This window comes from Mustela erminea, chromosome 11, assembly GCF_009829155.1.
Source record: "Mustela erminea isolate mMusErm1 chromosome 11, mMusErm1.Pri, whole genome shotgun sequence".
In the NCBI taxonomy this organism is placed as follows: Eukaryota; Metazoa; Chordata; class Mammalia; order Carnivora; family Mustelidae; genus Mustela; species Mustela erminea.
In genome coordinates, this window is record NC_045624.1 from 94645789 (window position 1) to 94665653 (window position 19865).

Below are 19865 nucleotides of genomic sequence, written 5' to 3' on the forward strand. Positions count from 1 at the left end.
AAAACCGCTCGCACCGCTCGCACCCACATCCGATATCTCGGAGTGGGGGACTGCGGCTTCGGAGGGCACGGCAGGGATGCCCTGCCATGGGGTGGGGTGACAGTGCAGCGCAGGGCTCTGGACCACGCTCTCCGCTTCTCCTGCCTTCCAAATCCCCCATCACGGAAAATTTAAAAAGAAAAGGTATTTAATCTCTTTCTTGAAAAAACACAAAGGGCCAGGGTAGCCTGTCGTTCTTGCTGTGGGTGTACGTGTGTGTGCATGTGAGCGAACAGATGTCTGCGTGAATGTGTGCGTGTGAAGTGTGTGCGTGCAAATGTGTGGATTGTGTGCATACATACATGTGTGCCCACATGCATGTGAACTGTGTGTGCACATGCTTGTGTCTGTGTGTGTGCATGCTCCAGCATGGTGTGTACTGTGCGTGTGTGTGTGCTCCCACGTGGGTGTGAGTTATGCGTGTGTGCGTGTGCTGCCACATGGGTGTGAACTGTGCACGTGTGAGCGTGTGTGCATAGGTGTGTGTACGTGCTCCCACGTGGAGCTTGAATTGTCATGTGCGAGTACATGTGCAAGCTTGTGTGCGCTTGTGTTCCCGCATGGGTGTGAACCGTGCATGCACATGTGTGTGCGTGCACGCATGTGGCAGGGAGGGAGAAGGGATTCAGGATCCCTCCCCACAGAACTCATCGCGAGGAGCCAGTCCACAGCAAACGAAGCAAGCTTCCAGTGCACACTTCTGCACACACTCTAAAACCCCATCTCCCTGGGCCTCCAGCCACGGGGGCGGCCTGTGGATATGTGAGAGGCTCCCACCGAGGCAGGACCGGCCAGTCAGAGGGGACGACGCACGCGCTCCTGGAAAATGTGGGAGGTGCAGATGTGTGACCCGGGCAGAACCCCAGGCCTCCGTGCCGGGGTGCCCACAGCTGTCCACCCGCCAGCTCCAGGCCTCCTCACTGCTCCACTAGTCCAAGTCCCAACCCGACCAAGCAGCCCGGGCCTCTAGCGCTTCAGGGGACCGTCGGCAATGCAGCCCCTCCAAGGAACTCGAAAACCAGGGCAACCTTCCCCAAGTCAGGCCTCGACTTCCCTGACAGCCTGACCACCCCACCAACCCAAGAAAACTGCCCTAAAGAAGCCCCCCAAATCCTCAAAGCCAGGTACACGCCCCAAACCCTATGCCTACTCCACCCCAAGAATGCAATCGTGAGAGAGAAGGGGCATCTGCTGGGGGGCAAGGGCAGGGCCCATCACCAAATTCTTATCTGAAACCAGATTCTTAGCGTCCCCTTCCACAGTTAGGAGCACAGAACCACAGCACTACAGCTTCCTCCCAAGATGACACGTATGCGTCCTGCCGAGGCGTCTAGCAGCCCCTTTCTCGCCCGTGGCTGCTGGCCAAGGCAGCAGAGGCCACTGCGGGGTGCGGCCCTCGGGAAGCAGCAGCTTACCTTGGCTTCACATGGCTTGTGACAGGAGTACTTGCAGGCTGGAAGAGAGAGAAAGAAGGGGTATGCGTTCAGCAGCCTCAGCAGCAACCCGTCTCCCACCTGCAAACCGCCCGCCCTCGAAGATTGGGGCAGAGGGAGGTCTGCCTTCGCCACGTGGGGCCGGCTTCAGCGGCGGGCGGGGTGCACCCGGCGGGCAAGGCCCTGGCTGGCCCCCGGCGGTTGGCAGCACCGGGAAGACGCCGCACCACAACCGCGGGCTCTCCTGGGTCCCGGAGGAGAGCCTTGCGGACTCCCAGCCCTGCGGAGCCTCCATGTCAGCCTGGGAATCACAGCTTCTCCCCCAAAGAGGGACGGGAAACCTCCCCTTCCCCACCCCCTGGCCTCAGAACTGGTGCCTTTCAACCAGAACCAAGCTGCCCATTCAGCGCCACACGCCCCACGCTTCCGGATGGCCTGGGAACGGACTGTCAGAATAAATCCACATCTAAATTCCCGCAGAGGAGTCCCTGCACCCGGGCCATTGTGCGAGCGCAGAGACATGCGTCCGTTCAGAGGCCCAGACAGTGCAGACTTAGAGCCAGAACCAATGGGGATTTCACAGACCCGCCCTCGGGAGGCTGCGGCTGGGCTGCCTGCCAGGGAGCACCCCCTAGGCCCCCACCATGCGGGTCGGGCCCGCGAGCTTGCCCCGGCCACCGCCAGATGCCAGCATAGAGAAGGCAGGGGTGCAGCTGGGGCGTGGGGGAGGGAACCTGGGCTGGGCGTGTGGGGGTGGGGCCTTCACAGCCCTCCACAGCCATGCAGCCCAGGGCAGGACCAGTGACCTCTCTGGACCTCAGCTGCCTCTCCCGGCACGACTGTGATGCCATCGAGGGACCCTGGTTTGAGACGACAAACATGACACCAGCGTACACAAGCAGGGTCCTCAAAGAACAAGGCCTCGGTGGGGCCCAGGAGCCGGGACCCAAATACGGCTCAGCACTTGGAAGCCCAGAGGTTACCCCCTACCCGCCAACACACTCACCAACCCTCTCCTTCCTAGAGCTGGGGATGGGAACGCTGAACTCCTAAAGGTCCGTAGGACTGAAGAAGGATAAAGCAGGCAAGTAACCTGGTCGCTGGCTGGCGGTGACAGGAACTCTGGCAGAGAACAGCCAGCAGCGCTATCTTTGCAAGATCTATTTTCCGAATGGTCTTTCTACGCCTCCAAGGTCTGGGAGATTATGCACAAAGACAAACGTTTACTCTGCGTCTCCTAATGGGTGCACTGCACAAAGGCGATGAGTGACTTTCTAATCAAGACAGACTTGCCTTTGGAATAAAAAGGGCTTCCGCGCCAGCCTAGAAACGTAGACAGAAGCACAGCCGGGTCTGGAGGCCAGCGCGAGATCTCGAGGGAGCGAGGACATCATCAGAGGCCCCTGGCTTCCAGGTAAGTGAGAATTAGCAGGAATGCAGGGAAATAATTTCCCTGGCCCCAAAGGATGCTCAGCCCACATGCTGAGTCAGGCAGGTGGCCAGTCTACTGGCAGCCTGGGACGGGGGCACGACTCTCATGGCCGTAAGACCCCAAGATGGCCTGAGTGACCCGTGGACCCGTGCCCATGTGCAGTCCCTCCACCGGTGGCTCGTGGCTGGTCGACAGATGAGGTAGAACACAGGACTTACAGACTCCACCCCGAGTCTCAAACCAGTCCTGCTGAGGACAGCCAGGTGCCGGAGCAGCCCCCTGGAGAGGGCCCCATGGGGAGCACCAGTGTGTGGCCAGCTGGAGAGGGGTGCGGCCCCGGTCGTGCCTTCAGATGCTGCAGCCTCTCAAGAGTCCCTGAGCCGCACCGCCCAGCCACGTGTCTCCCAGATGCCTGTCCCACAGAAGGAGGGAGAAGTAGTGAGTGCTGCCGCCAGGCAGGGCACCAGCTTCTGGAGTAATTCATCTGCAGCAGGAGATACTCACTATGATGGGCCAGAAAGGGCTCTGGTCAGTGGCAAGGTGACAAGTGGTGTGACACACCATGGTGGACGGCCATCTCAGCCATAAGAGAGCCCACAGTCAGCGTAGGGCGAAGCCATTACTTTCACAAGGTTTAACTAATCACAGTGACCTCGCGTAAACCAGCCAGGCACTAGGGTGAACCCATTGTTTCCAGGAGGTAGTTGGAGATCCCTAAAGTTTTATGGACAGCCCCTGGGGTTTTCCTCGGAATAGCGGTGATCTGGGGGCTGTGCCTGGCCGTGTGCACGATGCTTTCCCGGGTGCTGTTGCTTGGGGTCCTGTAACCACCCCCTCAAGTGAAACCCAGCTATGGTCCATCTCCACCCAGCTCCCCACCCAGACACACGTGGCCTTTTCAACACTTACAAATGCTTGAAGTGGGCAGAATCCAGGCCAGGTTTCCAATCCTCTTGCCTACAGACAAAATCGAGCTCCCCAACACGGATCCCCATGTCGTCAGCAGCAGCCCTGCCCCATCCTCTCATCCCCTCGACCCAGAGCCTCACTCACACCATCTCCACACACCTCCTTGGCTCTGTTCCACTGTCTCTGCCTAGAACTTCCCACACACCCTTCTGTGTCTAGCTGACTTGTTTCTCTCTCCAAGACGAAAGGAGGCAGCCAGCTTCTCCACCAGGAAGCCCTCCGTCACTCCTCTTAGGCTGGGCTATTGTGTTCCTGAAGCCCCCGACCTTCCTCCCCAGCCTTCATCCCACTGCCCCTCCCTTCATAAATCATCTCTGTGTCCTTCTCCCCCCACCAGACCAAGCTCATCCAGGACGGTGTGCTTTGCTGGGAAGCACCAGTCTCCTATAAGAGTGGCAGGAACGGGGCGGATGGCAGCGGACACAGGAGGAGTGCCCACCATGCGCCAGCTGTCCCACAGCAACACCTTCTATCACGCAGGGTGGCTGGATTTTCCCTGCACACAGAGAAAGAGCCACAGACCTTCTGCATGTCTAACGACGGGACCTGGGGTCCTTCCATGACACCTCAGATCCTACCTGCCCTGGGTCTGCTTTCAGAATCGGGTGCACACGGGCAGGGGCCCTCCCTCTCTGACAGTCCCCAGGGAGAAGGAAGCCCATGGAAAGCACCAGAACTTCCCCCAACAAAGTGCATCTCCAAAATTGCACAAGCCCAAAGGGACACAGTGTACACGTTTACTCCGACTGCCTGCTTCTCCCCAGCACGGGTGCTCTGCCCTGTTGTTTCCTTCCAGTTTTCCTGAGTTGTAATTGACAAAATTGTATATATTTAAGGTGTACAACATGATGATTTGATACATGTCTACATTGTTAAATATTTGCCACAATCACGTTAATTATCACATCCATCACTACCTGGGTGTGTGAAGGAGAGAGAGGAAATGCCTAAGATCTATTCTCGTAGCAAATGTCGAGAATCCAGAGAAGTAACGCTCACCACAGTCATCCCGCTGTACAGTAGATCCCCTAACTTACCTTGCAACTGAAAGTTCGTGCCCTCAGACCAGCAACTGCCCATTTCCCCCACACGTAACCCTGAAAACCACCTTTCTACTCTGTTTCTCTTGAATTTGAGGTATTTTGGGGTTTTGTTTTTGTTTCTAAGATTTCACATATACATGACACCATAAAGCGTTTGTCTTTTTCTGACCTATTTCACTTAGCAATGTCCTCCAGGTTCATCCAAACTATCACAGACTCCAGGGTTTCCCTCTTCTGTGGCAGAATAATTTTTCATCATTTATATACCACATTTTCTTTATCTGTTCATCCTTCAATGGACACTCAGATTGCTTCTATATCTTGGCTATTGTGAACAACATGAGAAAGAGAGGACAGATTTCGCTAATGATTTCCTTTCCTTCAAATACATCTGTAGAAGTAGAATTACCAGATCATATGAAATTCTAGGTTTAAAAGTTTGAGGACCCTCCATACTGTTTTCTATGGTGGCTGCACCAGTCTGCATTCCCACCAACAGTGTACAGCATTCCATTTCTCCACAACCTCAGCGATACCTGTTATCTCTTATCTTTTTCATGACAATCATTCTAACAGGTGTGAGATGACACCTCATGGTCATCTGCATTTCCCTGATGAAAAGTGATGTTTAGCATCTTTTCATGTACCTGTTGGGAAACTGGATGTCTTCCTGGGGAAAGTGACATTCAGTTCCTTTGCCCATTTCCTAATCCCATTATTTGGTTCTCTGCTATTGAGTTGTAGACGTTCTTCATTTATTTTGGATAATAATCCCTCATCAGACATAAGATTTGCAAATATCTTCTCCCATTCTGTGGGATGCCTTCCCATTTTGCTGATGATTTCTTTGGCTGTACAAAAGCTTTTGAGGTTGATACAGTCCTATTTGTTGATGTTTGCTTTTGGTGTCATATCCAGGAGATCGTTGCAAAGACCAACACCAAGGAGATTTTCCTCTGTTTTCTTCAGATCCTTTTATGAGCTCAGGTCTTACGTTTAAGTCTTTGATTCCAGCTCAAGTTACTTTTTCTGAGTGGTAAAGAGACAAGTGTGGCTTCATCATCGCCCATCTTCCCAGCACTGCTGCGGGAGAGACTATCCATCCCCATTATGGGTTCTTGGCAACTTCGTCAAAAATAGTTGATCAAACGTGTGCGGGTTCACTTCCGGCTTCCTGATACTGTTCCATTGGTCTATGTGCCTATTTTTATGTCAGAACCACACTGTTCTGATCACTACAGCTTTGTAATATAGTTTGAAATCAGGAAGTGTAAAGCCTCCAACTCCATTCTTTCTCAACAGTGCTTTGGCTATTTGGGGTCTTTTGTGATCTCATCTGAATTCTAGGATTGTTTCTATTTCTATAAGAAATGCCATTGAAAGTTTGATAGAGATTGTGTTGAATTTGCTAATTACCTTGGGCTGCATGGACATTTCAACAGTATTAATTCTTCCAACACAACAACCTGTTTGTATGCTCCTCCGTGTCTTACAGTTTCCAGAGTGCAGGTCTTTTACTTTACTGGTTCAACTTATTCCTAAGTATTTTAATGTTTTTGATGCCACTGGAAATTAGGTTCTGTTCTTAATCTCTCTTTCGGATTGCTCACTGTTAGTGTTCAGAAACACAACCAATTTTTGTATGTCGATGTTCTACCCTGTCCCTTTACCCCATTCACTTATTAGTTCTAACAGTTTTTTGGCGAACTCTCCAGGGTTTTATACGGTATTTGTTTCTAATACTAGACTTTTATAAATTCTACGCAACATTCAGTTGTATCAACAGTCCTGAATTACTGTGTTAACAAAAATCATTTATAAAAACTTCAGTGGTTCCTATAAGGAGCAGAATTTGTGCAGGTTTTAAGAGACTCTCTGCCCCATTCCCAGATGAAAATCAACATGTTGATCTCAACGTTTCTGGGCCCGTCACTACGTCATTTTCTAAGGCCATGACTCTGCCTCCTGAAACCATGACTGATGGTTCTAAACGTAGATGTTGTCAAATACAAGCGTTACACAAATATCTTCATTGTAGTTTTCCTGGCATCCCATTACTTCCACTTACATGAAAATGAAATGAATCCCATTAATCCTAAATGCAAAAATGTCCCTTTCACTAAAAAACACCAACACACACTTGCCTCATTACTCTCATGGCCTTTTGCTCTGTCAACGCCCTTGTCCAATTTCTTCCTGCTGAAAGCATCAGCACATCCTCCAGGCTGAAGTGCAGAGGCCCGACACCCTGGGGCTCAGTTTCTTCACCTGTGACACAGGTGGTCGGGAAGACAGTAGAACACACCATACAGAACAGGGCCAGCTGGGAGCTCCTCGGATGCACAGAGTGCAACTGCTTCTATTACTGTTCCTGGTCCAGAGCCACACAAATGCACCAGCTCTGTTCTCCACACACCTCCTCTTTGTATCTTCTCTGCAGTTCAATGTCCCTCACTTCTGGCTGCTGAGCACCCAGTAAATAGCAAGGTTGGAATCTTCCACCCAAGGCCAAACTCACAGGCCACTGGGACATTCTTTCTGCTTCCGCGGACCTCTCTCCACATAACCCTCATGTGACCCTGTATCCATGTCACCCCGACTCTCCTCCAGCAACTGCCCAAACACCCTCATGATACAGCAAGTGCCTACTCTCCTGGTTTTCCACTGGTTTGTGCCTCTTGGTCACAACCCATCACCACTTCACACACCTGCCACCTCTGCACATAAGCACCTGACCCAGGGAGACAAAACACCCACACATATAACAAAAGTCACCTAATGTCTCCTGAGAACCACCACATACTCAGTACATAGTTTCAGGACACACTGCTTAACCAGTATTCTTTTCTCACATTTTTACGATTCCATGAGACCAGCTGGGACATGCGCACTGAGAGTTCCTGTGCGTGGTGGAGCTTGGGAGAAGCACTTGTGTGGGTGGAGGCTGGCAGCTGACTGAGCTGCCCTCTCAGGAAACACCACTTTTGTCTGAAAGAACGCCAGGCAAAGAATGCGTGCTCATCAGTCTCACCAGTGAACAAAGCACGCCTGCCGTGGGGAGGAAAACAACGGACAGACAGCATTTGGTCAATGACGAAATTTGAAATTTCGAGTGAAAATTACAATTTGGGGAGACATGCATCCATGCCCATGAGCTTGACAAGTCCTACACTTTTCTGATAGACTCAACACTGAAATGAACAAATATGGGGGAGGGGGGTTCTTGGTATTTTATAACAAATGTGTTAACATCCAGAAAACTCTGCTGAACTCATTGAACCAGAATTTTCCAAATGACCACCGTATGGTGTCCCAACAGTCGCGCCTGGCTGTATACATACACTCAAAGGGCCAGATAGACTCATGGATCTTAACAGAACAGAGTAGGGAAAGTCACTGCTACAGTTCCAGATTCAACACTGAAACTAAGCTTTAAGAAACATCACTTGGGTCTTGGTTTGGTACCCAAAGAGAATACCCACAGTAGTCTGAAAAGGTCTTCAAAATGCTTCCTTTTTCAAATACATACCTGCACGAGGCTGGATCTCTCTCAAATACTTGAGCCGAAACATCGTGTTTCCTTTGGTTCATTTTATGTGTCAACTTCACTAGGCTACCAGATGCTCAGATATCTGGTCGCACATATTTTTGAACATGTCTGGGTGTGTCTGGGAGGGTGTGTCTGGATGAGCTTAATATCTGAATCTGAAACCGTAAGTGAGAGAAGCAGATTGCCCTCCCAGGCCAGGGTGGGCCTCATCTAATCCAGCGAGGAACCAAATAGAACAAAGGGCAAAGGAAGAAAGAGTTCTTTCTGCAAGACTATCTTTGACCTGGGACATAGGTGTTCTCCTGCTTCTGAACTTGGACTAGGACTGGAGCTAAGCACCAGGTCTCCAGCTTGCCAAGTGCAGATCTTGGGCCTTCACAGTCTCCTTAACCATGTGAGCAAACTCCTTCTGAAAAATACCATTGGTTCTGTTTCTCTGGAGAATCCTACTTAATGCAAGGTTGGAATGGGTTGAATGCAGAAGCAGATAGGAAGTTCTAGCCTCTCTATTAAATCATGCAGAACAGAAGCACAAAATATACACAGATATATATACCTGAAAACATCAGTCTTCTCCTATTACAGAATGAGAAGCAGAACAAAGTGATATCAAAGATTCATTTCTGCCATGTAAAAAAAGAATTTACCAAAGCAATTAAAAAAAAAAAATTGTGGGGTGCCTGGGTAGCTCAGTTGGTTAAGCAACTGCCTTTGGTTCAGGTCATGATCCTGGAGTCCCAGGATTGAGTCCCGCATCAGGCTCCCTGCTCAGCAAGGAGTCTGCTTCTTTCTCTGACCCTCCCCCTTCTCGTGCTCTCTCTCTTTCTCTCTCTCAAATAAATAAATAAAATCTTTTAAAATAAAATAAAATAAATAAGATAAAATAAAATAAAATAAATTACATATCTATAAATAAAATATTGGGTAGCTATTGAAACACTATGATTTCTAAAAATCTAACATGTGACAGTATGTATAATAGGCAAGAGGAAGAGATGTTAAGATACATAAATTAAAAAATACCCTGTAAAAACAGACATGACTAATGGGCTTATCCACACGTGAGCACTCTGGGCAGGACGGAGGTGTCACCCCAACTCAGGTAAATAAAAACAAACCTTCCAATACATCTCCCTGGAAAAACTAGCTAGCTCATGAAAAATAACAGAAATAGGGCAAATTCCAGATGAATCAACCATGAAACCGGATCAGAACTGGAAAACCAGAAGGAATATTAGAATAAAATACACCGAACATCATGGCCACAGAGAAGGGAAAGTGACTTAAATAACAATCAAACACATAGATTAAATGAAGTAATGGGTAGGTTTGAACAAGCCGCACCTTAAAACTTCCCCGAGATAAACACTCCACAGACAAAATCAGGCAAACAACTGCCTGGAAGGTTTGCCATGCAGAAGGTCTAATACGGTAAGAAATTCACACGCCTATGGGTCAAAGTCCATCAAAGGTTGGCAAATGTTCTGCCTGGTGTCACGGATAAAATGATTAATATTTATAAGGTAATGAATTCTTTTAATTTAAGAAGGAAAGATAATAAATAACCTAATTTTTATAAAATATTTGTGGGTGCCTGGGTGGCTCAGTCGGTTAAGCATCTGCCTTCAGACCAGGTCATGATCCCAGGGTCCTGGGATCAAGTCCTGCATCAGGCTCCTTGCTTTGCAAGGAGCCTGCTTCTTCCTCTCCCTCTCCCACTCCCCCTCCCTGTGTTCCCTCTTTCACTGTGTCTTTGTCAAATAAATAAATAAAATATTTTAATAAATAAAATAAAATGAACACCACAGACACCACAATGTCTGTTTAGAGGCTCAACCTCAAGTAATAACCAGGAGAATAAAAAATACAATCAAGGGAGATACTACTTTTTTGTGAGTCCATCGACTTGCAAAAATGGAAAGCCGCCAAGCAACAAGTGAGAGAGCAACTGGAGCTCAAGGCCACAGGCTGCAGGTGGGAGCCCGTTCCCGCTCCACACTCAGCAGAGCCCTGCGTCCGAGAGGGCCCAGGGTCCGCGGTGCATGTGCTATGAGAAGCATAGGATGAGAAGCATCGAGGTCTTCAGGCCTCGATGACACACACATCCAGTCCTCCGGAGCGCTGTCTCCACCACCACACACCAGCTCCTGTGTCACACAGGGGTTTCCAAAGCCCGGGGTAAGAATCCTGGCTCCCGCCGCTCCAGCCACGGTCCAGAGATTCTGGCTCTATAGCACCAGACATTTTTACATGTTGTCTTGGAACTGCTATTCTTCCAAATGTCCACAGGAGCCTTGGGAATCTAGGCCCGTCGGAAGCTTTTATACAACACTCCGCACATATTTACCAAGGGAGAGATGAACCCTTGCTTCCCGGCTTCTTGCTCATCTACACTCAGGTTCACCAGCTTCTCTGGGTTCCCAGTAACTGGCTACACTGACAGGAAGGGACCAGACGCCCCAGCACAGGGTAGCCTGCCCTAACAGTCACTGCTCAGCCATGCTGCTCTCTCAGTTGCCTTCTTGGTCCTAACTGCCACCATGACCTAGGGCTGTAACACAGCGTCTGGCACAAAGCAAGCACCTACCACGTGTACCTCCCAATCTGCCATCTACCCAAGTCTTCATCAATAATCACTTAGTATTCTGTGGACCATGATGTTCTCACAGACAGGACTCCCCCTTCAGACTATGAGGCCCTCCCAGAGAGGATGTCCCCTTCAGACCGTGACAGACCTCTCACAGATGGGTCTCCTTCCTCAGCCTATGAGTCCCTCCTCACAGACGGGTCTTCCCCCTCAGACTATGAGTGCCGCCTCACTGACAGGACTCCTCCCTCAGACCATGTGCCCCTCACAGACAGACCTACCCCCCAACTCAGAGCGTGAGCTCCTCACACACGGGGCACAGCTTTCTCATCCTCTCATTTTAGGAAGTGCTTAACACACAGTTTGTTTACTGAAGGGGAAAAGTCATCACCAGATCTTCCTTACAAAACTCCCTCATTCTACTTTCCTCTGACCTCCTTGTTGCTCCCTTTCTCAACCTTCACCTCCTCAGGCTCCTCCCTAGAGGGTCCCTCAATGCAGCATTCCTTCATTCTCTGTCACTTTTCCATTCCAGTCTGTTCTGTCCTATTCCACAATGAGATCCAAGCAAACCCTTTGCAACGGGATCACTTCTGCTTGGTCTGACCCTGCACCCTCCAAGACCATCTCCCTCTGGGGGCCAAAATCTCCCTGAACTCACATCTCTCAACACCCACTCAGTACCAGAACACAGAGAAAACCTGCACCACGGCCTCCTGCTGCCTCACCTAAAGTATGACCAGGTTGGGTTCATAAAAGCATCATCAGTGACAACTTGAAAGCATCATTACTTCAAACCACCCAAGGGAACCTGGTGGAGCAGTGAGAATAGGTTATCACAGAGCCCTAACTGGTGGCAAGGGCACAGAGCTGGGGTGGCATCAGCAGGGTTCTGGATGGCACGAGGTGAGCCACAAGCAGACACTTAACCATATCACCACCCTCACTGCCATCTTGGTCTTTTCCTGTAAGGTTCCAGAATCAGCGATAAGAAAGCCTTTATGCCAAGCATCCCAGCTTCATAAAAATGAAGATTTTTCTCCTACTCTTGCTACATATGAAATATGAGGTAAATCAGGAGGTTAAATATGAAAGTAAGGGACTTGAAGGAGCCAGAAAAGGAATAGCACAAATGGGAGCATGAGTCACAGAACACACCCCCACCTTTCTCTACCATCACCACCTGGAGCACCATCATCATATCGCTGTCAACACCACCACCACCAGCATTATCACCAACACTATCATCAAGGTCACCACCGTCATCACCAACATCACCAGCAGCAGCATCTTCTTCCTCCTCACCATCATCGTCATCATCATCACCATCACCATCATCACCATCATCATCATCACCACCAGCACCACCATCACCATCATCATCATCACCATCACCATCATCACCACCATCATCATCACCATCATCATCATCACCATCACCACCATCATCACCATCACCACCATCATCTCCATCACCATCATCATCATCACCATCACCACCATCATCACCATCACCATCATCATCATCACCATCACCATCATCACCATCATCATCATCACCACCAGCACCACCATCACCATCATCATCATCACCACCATCATCATCACCATTATCATCATCACCATCACCATCACCACCATCACCACCATCACCATCACCACCATCATCTTCACCATCACCATCATCATCATCATCATCATCAACGTCATCATCACCAACATCACCACCATCATCTCTAAGACTACTGGACACTTTCATGATCCAGTCAATGCCCTGTGTGTTCCTCATGCACTTAATCTGTTATTCACAGTAACTAAAGGAAAATTCAAGCACAGAGAAACAGAATGGGAACCCCAGCTGCCCGGCTCCACCATCCTTGCTCAGCTCCAGCATACCTACCGCTTCTCCGGAAATGAACCAAAGAAAAGGCCCCTCACCACAACCTCACAGAGCCGGTGTGCATGACCACTTAGACCACGTATGTCGGGGCATGCCTCATTGTCTCCAGGCAGCATGTACATGGGTTCAACACGCAGCTGCATGTGACATGTATAGATCACAGGAAACAAAACTACTCATGGTGGCTTTGCATAGTCTCTATAGTTTACTGACGAAAGGAAGAGACTACAGAAATTAACTCCATTTCATCGGGGGCAGGGAAAAGAACCAAGGAAGGGCTACAGTATCCTCTGAGCAGCCAATCACAGTCACCCACGAGGATCTTGCCGGGCCCCGTCTACACCCAGGGTGACACTGCCAGGCTCTAAACTCCAGCTCTGGGAGCAGCATGCCCACACCTGCCCTCACATGCCCACACTGGGGGGCAGGGGAGATACCTCAAGTCTCCTGTTCTGATCCCAGTGAGACTGTTCCTTCCACAGGCCTTCTTCTCCTGACAGTGTCACAGGGGTGCCCATCACACAGTCACGTTTGGAGCCATCACAGTGATCCCTTAAGACAAGAGCACTAGATCCCACCATACAAGACCTCTCCAGCCCGCGCTACAGTTCGCAGGGGCCAGGTGACGGGAAGCCCCCCAGGCCCCATCAGGCTGCCCCCAGAGAGAAGGGAGAGGGGCCCATGGACAGAAAAGGGGGTCACATGGGGAGGGCATCCCCAGCAGCTCCCCACCCCCAGACACCGTGGCAGGAGGGACTGACAGAGGTGGTGACATGCTCATGGCTCCGGAAGCACCATCAGCAGGAATGACATAGGGCCCTTCCGAGAAGCAAACACACCAGCCCTCCCACACTCAGGCCCTTTACCTGCAAGAGAGACCCTGAGTGGCCCAGGTCTCCCCCTCCCCACAGGGAAGTCTGACCCTCCTCCCCCGCAGCCCCTCCCCAAAGCAACCCACAGAGACTGAAGACCAGGGTCCCTCAGGGAGAAAGGGGAGCCGAAAGGCAGTAGCAATACCACAGAAGCCTGCTGGGGACACCCCACCAAAGAGAGGACACCACAGGGCAGGCCCCATGCCTCCTCCGGGCCCCAGTCACCAACCTACCTGTGCTCTGCAACATGGACCCACGGCCCCCAACCGGGATTCTAGGGCTCCAGGGATACAAGCAACGTTGTTCTCACCAGCCCACTACCCAGATTCATCACTGCACCAGCACACAACCAACCTGGGGCTTGAGCATCAGAGCCCTGATGCCAGGCTGGAGGGTCTGCCCTGCCTCCAAGCTGCAGAGCTCTTGGTTCTAAACTCACTGAGAGGTCAGAGCACAAGATGGGATAACTGAGTCAGGACCCCCATCGTGGAGGGAGGGCACATCACAGCTGCTCACTGCTGCCCCTCACCCATGCCAGCAGCTTTGCTCCCTCCCCAAAAGTTCCCTCCCCAGCGAATCTGGGTAAATACAGTGGATCCCTGCCCCAGTATGAGGGGGGGTAAACACCGGCTCCAAAGGGGAATTCCATGATTTAACTTTTGGAAACTCCCGAAAGCAGCTTTCCATTTTGGTTTTTGTTTGTGTGTCTGCTGCATTTTGGTTTTATTAGCAAGGAAATGAGAAACGGTGCTCACCTCTGCATGCGATCCCTTGGCTGTCGATAATCTGCTTGCAAACCCCGCAGACCTGGGGTTTCTTAAAGACTTTGTTCTTAAAACTGTGCAGACTCGTTAACTCTTCTGGCTGGAAAAGCAAAGGGAGAAACTGTCAGCCCCACGATTCATTGTTTGTTTGCTTTTTCTCTTCTCTTTCAGGAAAGTCAGCATCTAGCAGAGTTTGGTAAGAGCTAAAACAGGAACTTCACCCACTCCACAGAGAAGGACAAGAAGCCATCCAGCCAGAGCTGGGATTCCCCAGGGGAGCTCAGATGCCCAGTCAGCATTCTCAGTGCCCTTTCCCCACCCCCACCCCCCACACACCGCTTGCAAATCCCCCTTTAAATGGGTGAAGAGGGCTGGGAGTGCTGCACTGATCAATGCTGATAATGTGATCACATATAATCTTCCACCGACTCCATGACACAGTAATCCACAGCCATTCCCTGAACCTTAATGCTTCCTCTGGAAGCAACACTCAGCAAATAGCACAACGGTGTTCGGAGGAAGCCGGTGACGGATCCTCCCGGCCCCTGGGCCTCTCCAAGTGCACTTCTGCAGACAGAGAAGCCGTCATAGGAGACCAGCACGTTAAGATACGCGGTTCCCCCCTAAACCCGGCATAGCACAGAGTTCACGACATGCGTGGGTACTGGGGATACCTGAGCCCCTCATCTACCAAACCCCAGTCTGCAGGGTCAAGGTTCACAGCTGTATCTGGTCATCTCACAAAAATTCAATTTGCCTTAGAAACCAAACCCCCATCATTCTACCCAACTGGTGACATTCGGCAGTGTATTCTCCCAGCGTGACGATCCACTGAGGCCTGTACTGACCATTCGAAGCAAGCACAGCCCCCTGGAAGATTACTGTTGGCCAGAATGGGAAACTAATGATACCACTGTAGTTTCTTACAGATGTTTTTAGAGCTACACCAACACTGTGACTCAGCAATTCCACTCTGAGAGACACTCCACAGAAGCAAATATATATGCCCACAAATTCTTGTGTAAGAATGGGAAGAGCTACCTTATTGAAAAGTGCCCCAAACAGAAATAACCCAAATGCCCATCAAAAGGAGACAGGATGAACAAACTGTGATATATTCCTACGCCGGACCACTGTTCAGGGACACACAAGAGCTTGCTACCATTACATGCTACTCATAACGAGTGAGCATCAAGTGTTACCACACTGAGCGAAAGAGCTCCAACACAGAGGCATACTGTGATGACTATTTATAGGATGTTCACGAACAGGCAAACCACTCTATCTAGTTTCTCAGAGACTGGAAAACAGGGAGGTGAGCTCCATGACTGCCCCAGATTCTTGCATCTCAGAAGGATACACAGAAGGAAGGGGACCAGTGTACTACCTGGAATAGAGGAGACAGCGCTAAGCACCCAGGCAGAGGAGGGCAGCAAGAGTTCACTCGCCACAGCACCACAGAACAGGGATGCTTGGAACCCCTATGAGGAGCACAAGGGCCCTCCAAAATGTTCAGCCGGGCACTGATGAGCACGTGTGTGGTGTACGTGCACGTCGCAGTACAAACTGCCCAAAATAAGGCCCAGAAAGAGGGACCACCTAAGTAAACACATAGATCAATGGACAGAGCATCAGTGAGCTGTGGGAAAGTTCAAGCAGCCCAACACATGTGTAATTGAGGTCTCTGTGAAGAGGGGATGGGAGGATCACTGAAAATATAATACTTAAAAGCTTTCCAAAATCAGAGTGAAACTATTAACCCATAGAGTAAAGACTCCACAAATCCCAAGTACAAAAAATGTGGCAGAAATGATGCCAACACACATGATAATCACACTGTCCAAACCCAGTGATACACAGAAAATCATAAATGCGCCCAGAGAGGAGGAAAAGCCACATTAAGAAGAAGACCAACCTATACACACAATCACAGATTTCTCATGAAAAGTAAAGGCAGGGAGAAAACCATAGAGAGATACAGGGTGTGAAGAGAAATTCTGCCAAGCTAAAATTTTGGACCCAGCAAACACAGCATTCAAAAATTAAAGTGAATTTTAAAATTCTTGCAATATGCAAAAGCCAAAATACTTCATCACCAGCTGACATACACTACGAGATGAGTTAAACACAGTCAGAGCACAAAGGAAATGATCACAACTGGAAAGACAGCTTTACACAGAAAGAATGGTGCCAGAAATGGCAAGTATGTGGATAAATACATGCAGTTTTCTTTTAAGATTAAAAACTCACTACAAAATAGTTAACTTTTGAAGCAAAAACTACTAACGATGTAACATGAGGTTCAACAAACATAAAAGTAAAATTTATGAGCACAATGCCCAGGAAAAGAGAAATGTAAGCATTCTACTGCAAGGCTCTTGTACTTTTCATTAGATTATATACTATCCTGTGAAGCAAGCTGTGATAAACGAGAGAGATGCATTATAAACCCCAAAGCAACTCCTAAAATAATGAGTGACAGGTAATAATCCAACAAAACAGATAAAATGAAATTACTTCTTAAAAGTTCGACTAATCTAGGGGTACCTGCCTGGCTCAGTCAGTGGAGCACAGGACTCTTGATCTCACGGTCATGGGTTCAAGCTCCATGTTGGGTGTAGAGATTATTTTAAAATAAGATCTTTAAAACATTAAAAATAAAAGTAAAATAAAACTTCAATTAATCTAAACATGGCAAAAAAGAAAGTAGAGCAAAAACTAGGTGACAGAAACAGAAAACAAATAGCAAGATGATAGACTTAAACCTCACTATATTAATGATCACATTATGTAAATAGTTTAAGTGCCCTAATTAAAAGGCAAAGATTGCCAGATTATATTCCTTTAGAAACAAAAAAGACAGAAAAAATACACAAGGATGATGTTAAAGGAAAGCTGGAGTGGCTATATTAGTATCAGACAAAGTTGACTCCAGATCAAAGAATGCTACCAATGATATGGAAAGGGATTTCATAATGATAAGAGGGTATATGCATCAAAAGAACATACAATCCTAAAACTGTATGCACCTACTAACAATACCCTCAAAATACATAAAGCAAGAAATGAAAGAATTGCAAAGACATAGAGAGAGGCAAATGTGTAAATATGGTCAGAAACTTATTTATCCCTCTTTTAGGCTGAACCATGTCCCCATGAAATTCTTATGTTGATGTTTTAACTCCCAATATGACTGTATGTAGAGATGGGGCCTTTAAAGAGGTAATTAAGGTCAAATAAGGTCAGGGTGGGATCCTAATCCAGTAGGACTGGTACCCTTACAAGAAGAGGAAGAGATACCTGGGGGGTGGGGAGATTGCACACCAAAGAAAGTCCATTTGAAGAGGACTCACTGAGAAGGTAGCCATCTACAAATCAAGGAAAAGACCTTGGGAAAAACAAAGCCTGTCAACACCTTGATCTTGGACTTCTAGCCTCCAGAACTGCAAGAAAATAAATTTCTATTGTTTAAGTCCCCTGTCTGGCATTTTGTTATGGCAGTGCCAGCAAGCTAATATACCCCTTCCCAATCACTAATGCTTATTTTTTTCAATAATAACAATTGATAATTATCACAGGAAATAACCAAAGATAGGTAAGATTTGATTTAACCAAAGATACCTAACTAAAGATAGGTAACATTCTCAAAAGACTTGAACTAATTGACACTGACAGAACATCAGACCTATAGCAACAGAATACACAACCTATTCAAGTGCATATGTAATGTCCATACTGAGGCAGACCACAGCCTGGGATATAAAACAAGTCCACATAAATTTAAAAGTATTCAAACCATACTAAATATGTTCTCTGGCCACAGTGGGGTTATATTAGAAACCATCAAAAAAAAATCCTTGTAAAATCCCCCAAGTATTTAGAAATTAAACACACTTAAATAATACATTGTAGCAAACAGGATTTATCCCAGGGAAGCAAAAATGGTTTAACATAAAAAATAATCAATAAAATAAAAGAGAAACCTACACAATCTTTCAATTAATCGGGGGAAAAAAAACTCTAACAAAATCCAACATCCATTTCCTGATAAACACTCTCAAATCAAAATAGAGAAAGACTTCCTCAACTTGGTAAAAATCTATCATAAACCCCAATTTAAGGACAATAGACTGAATGCTTTCCCTTTAAGCTCCAGAACAAGGCAAAGATGTCTGCAATCAACATTTCTATTTAACACTGTCTTAGAGGGTCTCATCAATGTAATTAGGCAAGAAAATAAATAATAGGTATCCAGTTTGAAGAGAAAGAAGTAAAATTGTCTTTAGTCACTGATGATACCAGTCTTTTTTTTTTTTTTCCTTTAAGATTTTATTTATTTATTTCACAGACCAAGATTACAAGTAGGCAGAGAGGCAGGCAGAGAGAGGAGGAAGCAGGCTCCCTGCTGAGCAGATAGCCCAATGTGGGGCTTGATCCCAGGACCCTGGGATCATGACCTGAGCTGAAGGCAGAGGCTTTAACTCACTGAGCCACCCAGGTGCCCCGACACCGCTGTCTTTAAAAACAAACAAAAAAAATTCATGAAATGTAGAAAAAAGCTCTAGAACAAATGAGTTCAGCAAAGCTGAAAGATGGGAGCTCAATGACCGTATAAAATGTAATTCTACCTCTTAGCAATGAACATTCAGAAACTGAAATTCAAAGGACATCACCATTTACAGGATCATCAAAAATACTAAATCTAGGGTGCTTGGGTGGCTCAGTCATTAAGTGTCTGCCTTTGGCTCAGGTCATGATCCCAGGTCCTGGGATCAAGCCCCACATCTGGCTTCCTGCTCCTCGGGAAACCTGCTTCTCCCTCTCCCACTCCCCCTGCTTGTGCTCCCTTTCCCGCTGTGTCTCTCTCTGTCAAATAAATAAATAACGTCTTTTTAAAAAATATATTAAATCCTTAGGAATCAATCTAACAAAAAATGTGAAAGACCTATAAAGTAAAAAAACACAAATCATTCCATAAAGTGAGGAAGACCTACAGAGGCAGAGGGATATACCATGTTCATGGATGATAAGACTCCGCTATAGTCAAGATGCAGTTTCTTTCATAAAATGGACAGATTCCACACCATCTGAATGGAAATCCCAGCAGCAAATGATTCTAAAATTCAGGTTTACAGTCAAAGCACTCAGAACTCCCAAAACAACTTTGAAGTTTGCACATGTTTAAGTACACAATTTGCTAAGTATCCAGACCCCAAGTCCTCACTCCCTGACCTATAGCAGACATAACTGATCACTCACAGCTACCGTCCCCAACT

At 48.0% G+C, this 19865-nt stretch overlaps 1 protein-coding gene across 4 annotated transcripts in view; it reads right to left on the reverse strand.

The window, feature by feature from the left end:
* Window positions 1–19865, reverse strand: part of TNS3 (tensin 3) — a 201800-nt gene that overhangs the window by 145646 nt on the left and 36289 nt on the right. For all 4 annotated transcript variants that reach the window (XM_032305050.1, XM_032305044.1, XM_032305045.1 and 1 more), the window contains exons 2-3: window positions 14581–14689; window positions 1455–1492 (exon numbers count right to left, since the gene is read on the reverse strand). Coding sequence is in view for 3 of the 4 variants with exons in the window: in XM_032305044.1 (XP_032160935.1) it covers window positions 1455–1492; window positions 14581–14689 (147 nt within the window). In the remaining variant the exon portion in view is untranslated. The remainder of the gene's footprint in view (window positions 1–1454; window positions 1493–14580; window positions 14690–19865) is intronic.